This window comes from Triplophysa rosa, linkage group LG5 (genome assembly GCF_024868665.1).
Source record: "Triplophysa rosa linkage group LG5, Trosa_1v2, whole genome shotgun sequence".
Classification (NCBI taxonomy): Eukaryota; Metazoa; Chordata; class Actinopteri; order Cypriniformes; family Nemacheilidae; genus Triplophysa; species Triplophysa rosa.
Genome location: NC_079894.1, coordinates 29,965,767 through 29,978,454, shown reverse-complemented (window position 1 = coordinate 29,978,454; position 12,688 = coordinate 29,965,767). Strand labels below are relative to the sequence as shown.

Sequence of the window (12,688 nt, the reverse complement as noted above, 5' to 3'; positions counted from 1 at the left end):
CTTTCAGTAGATTTGTAGGTATAGGGTCTAGTATGCATGTTGTTGATTTAGATGATCTAATAATTTTAGACAGCTCATCTTGATCTACGGTATAAAATAATTGCATTTTCTCCTTAAAGCGGCAGTCCGTAGGATTGGCCTCTTTGTCGCCATCTCAGTTTGTAATTGCTACTGCAGGTGATGTGCGGAGATATTTCTTTACGTGAGTTGTGATTCGGCGCTGCTCAACTGCGCGGATGAGTCTGATGTTTTGAGTCGTGGCCCGTGACAGTGCAGCGGTGAGAATCTTCACTGTACATCAGTAGCGCATAATAAACACAGATAACATGGCAGATGATATAACACGAAACAAATAAGAACATAAACAGACACAAATAGCGCAAATGGAGGCTGTGTTGAAGTGTTTTGATTTTATTTCGTCATTTTGTTATTTCTCATGGAAACTCCCGTAACGCAAACCGGACAGAAGATCCCCAAACGCGGGTCTCAAATGCTGACAGGCACGGTCATAAATCATTATACACCATACAACTATATATACTACATGCAAAGCCTTGCCATCATATCCGGGATATAAGTCCGTAAATTTGAGTGAAATCACAGGCTTCACTTGTCCGTGCTAATGAAATACAGATGTGGGGAGGTCATTCCTGAATCACACGAGGTCCCTAGATAATACTAATCCCGGGCGAATAGGTCTTAAATTACATTTATCATAAAGAACATAAAGAGAGAAAGAACAACCGATGAAAGTGTACCCGTCTGTGTTAACACAACAAGTGCGCTACGCTTTTTGTGTTATCTATTGAAATGTCTTAACTTACCTGTTCAGAAGAAATAAAGCGATGTCTGCATCCGTTCAGATCACGGAGTTCCCGCCACCTTTGAAATGCCTTGCCGATATTAACTCTTGTTTTCGCACGAGTCCGATCACATTCCCTGTTTCTTTGTAAACCGTCTTCAGTTCGTTCTTTCTTGTTTTTCACAAATGATGAATCCCCAGATGTCAACACTGCTTGGCGTTTAAAAGTAAAAGTACTAAACGCCGCCATAAATATACTAAACGTTGTATGAAATCCTACCCAACAGTTGTGAGTACACGCTACAAATCGCCTGTCACTCGCAGCATACACGCGCGGGCTAGCAGCCGGATCCTCTTCCTTCTGTGTACGAATGTGACGCAAAGACGCACAGACGAAAGACACCATATAAGGATCTCCGGAAAAGTCGACTCGACAGGGCAAATTACAAACCATTATTACAAGCGGTGAATCCAGCGAGGGTAGTGACACAGTTTTAAACACCGTTCTTTCATGCACTTGCTCAATAATTGGTTTTAGCTCATTTTTACTCCAAAAAACTTGCAGACTGCCACTTTAAGGGCGCTGTAGTTAGTTTGTTCAGCGGGTTTCACTTCTGGTTGCATTGTTATAATTTTTTCTCTAAATGTGAGTGTCAGTAGTAAATATGATACACTGAATGTAAAAACGTGATTTATGACCCCCTGCCAGTGTACGGTTATGACCCCTTTGACCCTACATCCTGTGTACATTTATGACCTCTTTGACCCTACATCCTGTGTACATTTATGACCTCTTTGTTGTTAATAATAATTCCAGACCTCGTTGATTCACACTCCCCCAGGGTTTGCAGAAGAGATAAGGATTTGGTTTTCAGAGTGCTTGGTCTTTGAACATGTCTGTGAATGAAGCAATACAAGATGACTTAAAGAAATAAGAAGCACTGATGTAAAATAAAATACATAAATAGCGATTAAATGAAATAAGATAAAATGGTATTTTGAAGTCAGGTTTAATGTGTTCAAAAGAACTGGCCTGAGTTGAAGTGTGGTGCATGCAGTCAGTTGTTAAAATGTAAATGAAGTTCCATCTATGTTGGGGGATCCTCTGTCCCCCTTCCTACCCACACACCCCTCCACCCCCAAACCAAGACGGTGCTTTCACCCTGCTGTCATGATGTGCTGTGGGTGATTTGTAAATTAGAGAGAGATAAATGTAATGTTTTTGCGTGTGACGTTTCTTCCAAGAGCGTCTTGGTTTTGACTTTTATCTGCCAAATGTTCGAGACTGGGTCTGTCTTCTTATCAATGTGTCTCAAACAAAGTTCATGTTTGTGTGTTTTTATGACCTGGTAATTAATGTTTGTGGGTTTATGACCTGTTGCTGTGTCCCCACTGCCTAGTATCTACCCCCCACTCCACCTGGCAAAAGGTGTTTCCAGCCGGGCTGCCTGTCCCCCAAGACAGTGTGAAACCTGTCTGCTGGGGTTGTGTTTATCATTTAGAGAGAACTATGCTTCATGAGAGGAAAAAACTGTTATCTCATGACAGAGCAATAACAAATGAACTGGACATGGATGAGTTTGTGACAGAATTCTCTAAAATTTAAGTTATAATGCTGGGAATATTATAGTAAAATGAATAGATCTTTTATGTTTTCATCAAATCTAAAGTTACTAAGTTGTAAAATGTAAAAAATATATGTATATACATAAGAATTTAAAAATAAAAATGTTATACAATATTTATTACTAGACGTAAGAATAATTCAAAAAGCTAAATAGTTCTTTTGTAAATAGTTTGTTTATAGTAAATAGTTTGGAGCAAAAAATATATACTGTATAACCCCCCCTCTGCCCACCTGGAAAATCACTTGGCCCACCTTTCATCTCATATCTGGAGCCGGGCCTGCTGCCCTTACACACCACATGTGCTGCTCTCACTTTTAAGTAAATCTTAGTAGAACATTTAAAACAGTTGTTACTCTTTTGAGTAACTCATCAATGATGTCTCACGTTTGGGCATTGCATGTTTACCATATTGATACGTCAGATGTCATTATTTTAATTTTAACAACATTTAACAGAAGCTACATAAAAAAAAACATTGTGACACAGTCTGTACTCAACAGGATGCGAAGAAGTTATTTGACTTTTATATTTTTTATTTTTTTAAAGAATAAGGTTATCAATCTTGAATTTTGAAAAGAAGGCTAAACAATTGTATTTTAACCTAGGGTTAGAACTAAACTAGGGGATAGCACTATCCTTCTTTTAGATCTTGAAATATCATCTCAAACTAAACATTTATTAAATAAAACAAATTGGAGATGAAGATATTTACAAGTTTTCCAAATTTCAGGTTTAAGCGTTTAACCCTAAACCAGATTTTGGCATGTTTGGTTTTTAACGTGAGGATCAAAAGAGTATCTGCCTAAATTATAGAATTTCTTCCACCCCATAGTTGATAGGCACACTGGCATCTTCCCCGGCAGAAGAAAGTCAGACAGGATGGAACCGCATAACATTGTGAAATGTTCGAGTCCTTGACTTAACTGCTAAAGTCTATTGTTGTGTTAAACTGACAGTTTAGAGGTGCTAACACATGTGGATTGCCTTCATGGCACAGGCAGAGAGAACATGTTGGGCATGTGCTTTGATCAAAAGCTAATTGACGACCGTTGTTAAGAATGCGGACCAGTAGTATACTTGCACTATATGCCTAGCAGACACTCCCGGCATCTTCCACAGGCAAAAGAAAATCAGACAGGATGAAAAACACATACTTGTTAAATGAATCTTTGACTTAACCCTTGGACACTGAACCTTTGTCAGAGCACATTGCCTTGCTTAGTCTAACAAAAACTCACATTCAGACCCACTCTCCCATGACCAGGAAGAACATTTCGGGGCATTTCCTTTCATTAAAAGCTAGTTTATGGCACATTGAGAAGAAGACAGACCCCCAAAGTCTCAAACACTTTCATCATTTGCCAGATAAAGGTCATAACCTGGAACCAACCCACTGTTAAAAGAAAACATCACACACATAAACATTTAATTCATCTCTCTAAATGATAAACACAACCCCAGCAGACAGGTTTCACACTGTCTTGGGGGACAGGCAGCCCGGCTGGAAACACCTTTTGCCAGGTGGAGTGGGGGGTAGATACTAGGCAGTGGGGACACAGCAACAGGTCATAAACCCACAAACATTAATTACCAGGTCATAAAAACACACAAACATGAACTTTGTTTGAGACACATTGATAAGAAGACAGACCCAGTCTCGAACATTTGGCAGATAAAAGTCAAAACCAAGACGCTCTTGGAAGAAACGTCACACGCAAAAACATTACATTTATCTCTCTCTAATTTACAAATCACCCACAGCACATCATGACAGCAGGGTGAAAGCACCGTCTTGGTTTGGGGGTGGAGGGGTGTGTGGGTAGGAAGGGGGACAGAGGATCCCCCAACATAGCTGGAACTTCATTTACATTTTAACAACTGACTGCATGCACCACACTTCAACTCAGGCCAGTTCTTTTGAACACATTAAACCTGACTTCAAAATACCATTTTATCTTATTTCATTTAATCGCTATTTATGTATTTTATTTTACATCAGTGCTTCTTATTTCTTTAAGTCATCTTGTATTGCTTCATTCACAGACATGTTCAAAGACCAAGCACTCTGAAAACCAAATCCTTATCTCTTCTGCAAACCCTGGGGGAGTGTGAATCAACGAGGTCTGGAATTATTATTAACAACAAAGAGGTCATAAATGTACACAGGATGTAGGGTCAAAGAGGTCATAAATGTACACAGGATGTAGGGTCAAAGGGGTCATAACCGTACACCTGGCAGGGGGTCATAAATTACAGGTCATAAATCACGTTTTTACATTCAGTGTATCATATTTACTACTGGTGTTTTGATTGAAAACAACTTGCACTGACATATCTTAAAACATATCACTGCAATTGTTTTGTCTCAAGATGCACACAGTAATGTTTTTTTTGTAAAGTGAGTTTTTTAAAACAACTTAATTATGCTCATTTAACAAACTAAGGGGTTAAGGAATGCTTTGCCCCCAGCTATGACACGACAACGACCAAGTCAATAGCCACTGAGCCCATTAAAGCCACTCCCACATCAACATTTAAGCCTTCAGTGAAGCCCCTCCCACATTCACATCCATCAATAAATGCTGGCAGTTTTAGCACAGTGAGAAGACGTGTTCCCTGGGTTGAGCTGTGAGGACTTCAATCATTGAAAGTAAAACATGAGCAACAACACGTGTGATGAAGAACCATGCAGAGCGGACAATGACAGCGCCGAGGAACAAAGAGGTTGGTGTCCATTCTCCTTTAAACAGAGAGGGAAACTTAAAAATTGAGAAAGACAACACGTAAAATCTATCAAGACTCTAATACTCATGAGTTGATCAAATACATACAGTATATACATGAGTTGCTGTAAAACAACAGTGACATAAAGAAACATTTGTCGATCACTGCATTCTACCAAACTGAGCTTAACCAAATCTAAATTTGTTCTGTTAATCGGTCACTTGTAGTTCACCTTTATTGTTCGTATGTGTTTTTGACAATTGATGTGTTCATTTTAGATCTGACGGAAGAAAAAGAAGGAAATGAAGAGGATTTCACACGTGGAGAAGAATCTTCACGTTCACGTGAAAGAGCTCCAAGAACTGGAGGCAAGAAGTGTTCGGGCTTCAGCTGCCGTCAGTGTGGGAAGACCTTGACATCTAAAGGAAGCCTCAGCAATCACATGAGAATGCACAGCGGAGAGAAACCGTTCACCTGCCAGCACTGCGGAAAGAGCTTCGCCTATAAAACCAGCTTAAAGTTACACGCCAACGTTCACTCGGAGGTGAAGCCGTTCACCTGCCAGCACTGCGGAAAGGGCTTCAGATCTAAAAAGAGCGTGACGGAACACATAACCATTCACACGGGAGAAAAACCTTTTGCGTGTCCAGAGTGTGGGAAGACTTTCAGCCGGAGGTTTTACATGTATAGCCACAGGAGATGTCACTCCAGCGAGAGGCCGTTCGTCTGTTCTCAGTGTGGAAAGAGTTTCAAAGGGGCAGCCGATCTGAAGACCCACGAGGTAGTGCATAGCGTCCTGAAGCCGTACCACTGCGCTCAGTGTGACAGGAGCTACAGCCAATCCGTTTCTTTACAGAGACATTTAAAGTCATACATCCATAATAAATACAGACCGCTGGAAAAATTCATGCTGCAGAGCGTCCCGCCGTGGACCAATGCTTCCCAATAAATACTCCTGTGAAAACCACCTCAAGCCAGTGTTTCCATATTTCAACGGATGTATTGCTTCATAAAAGGGGTTTTAATGTAGTAATTACAACTTGTAATGCATTGTCATGTCTCATGAATAATTGTAAGACTCATCAATTCATTGTAACACTTTGCATTTTTTACTGGGTTATTATTCTTTACAACAACATTTCATATTTTATGAACGATTATAATGCATCATTCCCTTTAATAACCCTTTATAATGCATTCTACATAAAGTGTTACCGATATTTTTTCTCTCTTAGCCCCGCTGCTTCTGTTGACAAAAGTTGTTCAGGGGAAATGTTTTGTAAGTTGTGTAGGTGCGTCGTTCATTTTATTATACAATGAGCTCATAAAAACAAACCTGTCTTGTATTTCTTGAGATGTTACTGTGCTGCGCTCGTGTTTTTACTGATTGCATGAAATAAACTAAAGCAACATGTTGAACATGAGCTTCACGTTGAAGAGAGTTTTTCAGTTAATGTATCTCAACTCTTCTAACAAAAGGAGTTAATACAAATATTTTAGTTTTGTGTATGTCCACTTCAGATGGTGGATGACCCCCGTGAGCCAGGAAATTGTGCTCATGTAAGTCATCATTTTAAAGGGGGATGATTGTTCAAACAGGCTTTTTAAAAACCAGATCACATATTAGACTTTAGGTTTAAACATATTTGATATTTATTTTGACTATTTACACCGCCTGGATATGTTTGGGTAAATAAATGCTGGTTGTTTTTTGCCCATTGTAGGGTCAAACACTTTTTAGTTCAATTTAACCCAACTGTTAGGTTTGTCTTGAAAATAACCCAGCATTGTGAAGAGATAACAAGCACACATTTCAGACTCTTTATTAGCATTCCTGAATTCTCTTCATCTACCCCAGAGCTGCTAAAGTCATCAAGCACTCCAGTCATGTCTGCTTATCCTGCTGCCATCTGAGACATTTTTCGGCCATGAGCCCCCCGCCCCCCATCTGTGGAGAATCAACAACTGGCGATTTGAAAAGACCAGACTCACACCTCACACCCGCTCTGATCTGGTCTGATCTGCACTTCACACATTCAGCTAGATTAAAGAGCTGGCCGTCTGGTGCAATCACAACAACCTGGAGCTCAACACACTCCAGACACCATCATGAACAGCACTGTGGCCGCAGCGGAGTCATTCAGCTGCGTGGGCACCACCATCTTACAGGACCTGAAATGGGACACTCACATAGATAAGCCAGCTGAGGAAGTTCAACCTGCTGCAGTTCTTGAGTCTGTCCTGTGTTCATGCGTAAGTGTCTGGTTTTTGTCATCAAAAGACTACTATAGACAAGCAGGACTGCTGAGAGGATCCTTGGTGCCCCCCCACACAACCTTCAACATCTCAAGAGGGAGGGAAAATCACTTTGTACACCACACACCCAGATCACTCCCTCTGTGAACTGTTGCCCTCTAGCGGCAGCAAACATAGAAAGAAAATGAACGTGAAGCATGTCTTCTTTTGTGTTCTACAGGTTAAAGTCATACAGATTTGACATGGCAAGTGGGTGAGTAAATGACGACAGAATTTTCATTTTGGGGTGAACTGTCCCTTTAAATCAAGATTGCTTCCTGATGTCCTGCAGTCACTAGAAAATCCCATGTGAAATGTAAAACAACCTTTCTCCGAGTATCTTTAAAATGTAAGACAATGAAGACAGAATTTTCATTTTGAGGTGAACTATCACTTGTAGCCGCATGTCTCTCTTTAACATTTCTTTCTGTTCCTTAGTAAGAGTTGCTCTCAGCAGCATTGTGAATAGGTTTTAAGTGGAAACTCTAAACTAAAAACTTTTACTGCTGTTTAGGAGAGCTCTAATGACCTGAAAGGTGTTGACAGACAGAATGCCTTCATCATTATTGGCCCAATCAGTCATTCACACTTACACGTCTGGACACACCGACTCCAGTGCTGTTTAAAGGTGCAGTTTGTAACAATTTTGCGGTAAAATATCCAAAAAACCACTAGGCCAGAGTATTTACAATATCACAAATGTTTCCAACTACTTGTAAATCGTGAGAAAATGGCCATTCTAAACAGTGACACAGGGGTTGTGCCGTCGCCTGTCAATGGCGTCATATCCGCGTTCCCCTTTGTTACCGCCTTTACTGACGTAGAAACCGCATGACAACAGTGTCCTAGACAAATGCGGAAGTAGTGTCTAGCGTCAACACTCTAAAAAACGTTAGGTTATTCTGGTAACCCAATAGTTAGGTTAGAGATATTGGGTCGTTTTGTTGGGCTATTTCTGACGTTCATTGGGTCATTTCTGTAACAACCCAGTCAGCTCGGTTAAAATTGAGCTGCGTGCGCGGTTATTTTAAATTTCAGTCGGTCGACCGGTGTTCTGCCAATTTATGCATCCCTATCAAATTTTGCTACCTCCATACAAAACAGGACTAACCCCTCCCCCAACCAAACCCTTATACCTAAATAACCCCTCCCCCAACCCAATCACAACACGAGGGTAGTACAAATTTATGGGTAGCATAAATTGGCAGAACACCGGCGCAACTGCTGACAGACGAGAGGTCAGTTAATATTAATAATACTTTAATTAAATAAAAAGTGCGTGCATGTGTCTGCATATATACATGTTTTTCATAGCAAAACAAACGTACATCTCTGTAGACAGTTTTTATAATCTGCATGACTGTCGACGCCAACACTTGCTTTTTATAACCATCTTATTTCAAACGTAGATAAAAAATAATTGTTTGGGACACCCCCTCGCTTTGTCTTTCTTTGTACGAAACTTTTAGGTAAGTCATAAACGTATGTGGAAATCATATTTTAGATATTTGGCGGAGAATTCGGGATTTAGGACCCAGCGGAAGCGTCAGGACTCCAACCGCTGCAGCGCCACTCAGTCAAAGGCACCGGTGTTGTGTAACATTCAGTTCCCGTGGAAAAACTGTTCCTGTGGGTGGGGTTAGTGTGAATATTCATTTCTCGTTCCGCGGTGGGCGTGGCCTTTTGAACTGCGCACAAGCGACTGGAACGGAGTGTCCATCGAACACATTTCTCTTGTTTTGTTTGTTTTTGGCATTTATTTTCAAGCTAAACTGGGTCCTAGTTGGGGTTTTTTTTTTTTCATAACTTTCATTGACTGCAACTAATCTCAGGTGTGGTTCCATGCATGTTCAAATAAAGATTTGTGTTCTCTGGTGTTGTTTTGTGTTGACTCTTGTCAGTATTTTTGTTAAGAACCTTACAACAATTCAAAAGAACAATGAGCAGGCGAAAGGTGTTTATTGGTGTTTTCCCTGTGAGCTAAAAGACCATTTCTGAGAGCACAAATGACAAAACGGACATATTGAAATTATTGCCCATAAAAGGCTTTCCTTCTAGTACTTACACACACACACACACACACACGCACGCACGCACGCACGCACGCACGCACACACACACACACACACACACACACAGAGAGAGTCAACTTTTCCCATTTTATTCATAAACACATGCAACAAAGCATTACACGTTGTAGGCGTTGCCAAAATTCATGTTCTCTCTGGATGCACAATCACAAGAAATGACAAAGTTAAATAAATAAACATAATTAACCCAAATTGTTTTGAAGCACAGCAGCCAATATTGACATAGAGAAATGGGCCCGTGTCTGCTACACGATAGTGGTTTGTATATACGCAGGCACACATAACATATATACAATATGAAAAAAGTTCAACTGACACGTTTGTTTCATCAATATTAATTGCATAATGTTGATGCTTTTATTTCCACAGATGACCTGTCAGACTTATGCTTGACATGTGGGGACAAATATCCTTTCACACAAGATTACACAGAACTCTTGGGTCTGTTAATCAGCAATTACTCTTTGGGCGTTGCTTTAAAACATGGTGTAATGTCATTGTCTTGTTTAGATTCAGTGCGACTGCTGTAATGGGTGGTTTCACTGGGAATGTGTGAACCGACTCAATTTAAAGGATGTTTTTGTTTGTCCTAGATGCCAAGGTCCTGTTTAATTTTGGAATAGGATTTCTACATACCATTTGACTAGTAATCACCTAAATCTAAATGAAATACATCTCTTTAGCCAGAATTTACAGAATGCATGTCTAAGTGTCTACAGTTTAATAGTAAAATATTAAATTCAAATAACAGTAATGATTATGTGCTGTTAGAAATTCATGAACTGCAGTTAACTACTCTTTGTCTGCCCTTCCACCTTACCTCAGGATCATCATATCATTTCCAGCTCCAGTCTAACAGACTCATTGGAGAGATGATGCCAATCCCTGTGACCGACAGACGCACTCGTTCTTGCTGTGGTGTGAATGTACTCTCATCTTAATTCACACCTAGCTTTTTTTGTCATGTAAAGCTGCTTTGGAAATAGGAAAAGATGACTGTGTGTGTGTGTGTGTGTGTGTGTGTGTGTGTAACTGCGACCCAGATTAGCTTGAAAATAAATGCCAAAAACAAACAAAACAAGAGAAATGTGTTCGATTCAATTTAGTAGGCTTATCGACTAGTGTCATCCACTTAAGCTACACAGTAAAAACATTGCCATATGGCCATGAGAAAGCGATTTTATAAATCCACATGCAAAACTAAGCATTTTAACCATATTATGTGAATAAAATAAACAGTTGTCCATCTAAACGGGGCATATGACCATTCGTTTTATTACCTTAACGAAATAATTCACAATTCAAACTAGGGAAGAGAGCAGACAACACACTCCATTCCAGTCGCTTCTGCTCAAAGACCACGCCCACCGCGGAACGACCAATGAATATTAACACTGACCCCGCCCATTGGAACAGTTTTTCATGGGAACTGAATATTACACAACACCGGAATTCAAATGACGAGTGTGTTCATTTTATTTCGTTACATTTATTACCTTTATCATACGTGTAAAGCAAATAACAGAAAATACATTATTTTGGCGTTCATTGACCACAAAACACGAGGGGGCTTGCCTCAGTGGCATTTTTGTTTTCTAGACTTGCAGCAATGGCCTTCATTGACAAGCTTTCAATATATTGATCTATCTTTTAGAGATTATATGCGAAGGAAATCTTCAGAAGTGGGAGCCTGAAGCCTTAACTGACAAATTTGCAGGTAAGAGATTAATGTCTGAAACTTCCTGTTATACAGTCGTGTGAAAAAGGACCAACAATGTTTCATTTTTTATATTTAGACAAATACGTAATGAAACGTGTACATAATAATAAATTAATATAATCTATCATATGACACATGAAATGAACACTGTGTACTAATGTTTACAATTAAAGTCAATAGGAAAAGTGTGACCCCTACAGGTCATCAGGCTAAGATGTAAAGACCTATGAATTTGTGGTATCAACATGTGCTTGTACTTTTTTCCACATGACTGTACATCATTTTTGACAATACAGTTTTAATGATAAATAATTATTGTAATAATAATATGTATGTGTGTACATTTACAAAAGAGAATATCTGTTTACAGGTTGGAACAAACATCATTCAGTATCAGGAGCAATGGAAGACTTTCATGTTCTGCAGCTTGGGGATAAAACCAGTTCCTCTTTAAAGCGACAACGAGCAACTTTTTGACCTTAAAATAATGTCTCTAAAATTATTTTAGTGGTAGGTCAACTTTTAACTGGACGAATTTTACTGCCGTTGCTACCTGAGCAGCCTCCTATCGGCTGAAATTGCACTTGTAACTTTAGTGTTCGGGCCGGTACAAGCCCCGCCTATCCCCTGCTTTACGGCATACGTCACGTTTTACTCGTAGCCTGGGAGAAGTTAGCCAACAGCAGAGCTAACAGTAAGACGAAACGAACCAAAACATCACCATGGCAGAGCCAGCCAAAAAACCAAAGAGGGTTTTGTCAGAGGAAGCAAAGAAAAGAAAGCGAGAGAGTGATCGGACACGAGGCCGGTCACGAATCAATATCGGACGGGCTTACACTCGGTGGCGTGAGCAGCAAGAGGCAACGGGTTGCAAAACGGATGGAGACCTAGCGGTACTGCTCCTGGATTTGTAAGTATTATTTGTACATTTTTTGTTACTGTCCTGTACTTTTGAAAGTATTTGTTATTAGTCTGTGTCATTGGCGCACCACCGGTTCACACTAGCTGAGAGATAATATATGGTTGCCGGTGTCAATAGCTAGCATGTTGTCGTGTCTCGTCATGAATGTGTGTAGTGCTTGTAAATGAAGACTAAAAAAACCACAATAAACGTGTTGTGGTAAAAAGTAGCAGATTCTTTAGTTCAGACCAGTAAACCGCGTAAATGTTGAACAGTTCAGTCGTTGAGTAGGCTAATGTTGTCGTTATATATATATACATGCTATGCGCTGTTTTCATAGCGTATCTGGGTCCGCCGGCTTTGTAAATAAACTCACGCGTATTGAGCTGCCAGCGGGAAATCTTTGCAAAGTTTTTACGACACTGTAAACAGACAATTCCGCTTATCAACCACTGGGGCAACAGTGAGCAGAAGTTGCTCGTTGTCGCTTTAAGTTAATAAACGAAACTGGTTACCTGAGATCGTGGG

The 12,688-nt window shown here is 40.1% G+C and overlaps 1 protein-coding gene across 1 annotated transcript; it reads left to right on the top strand.

Moving 5' to 3' along the window:
• Positions 1–5,046: 5,046 nt before the first annotated feature.
• On the top strand, positions 5,047–6,103 carry znfl2a (zinc finger-like gene 2a). The gene is made up of 2 exons (XM_057334710.1): positions 5,047–5,154; positions 5,433–6,103. The coding sequence occupies exons 1-2, from the start codon at positions 5,088–5,090 to the stop codon at positions 6,101–6,103; spliced, it is 738 nt and encodes a 245-aa protein (XP_057190693.1). The 5' UTR covers positions 5,047–5,087.
• Positions 6,104–12,688: the final 6,585 nt, after the last annotated feature.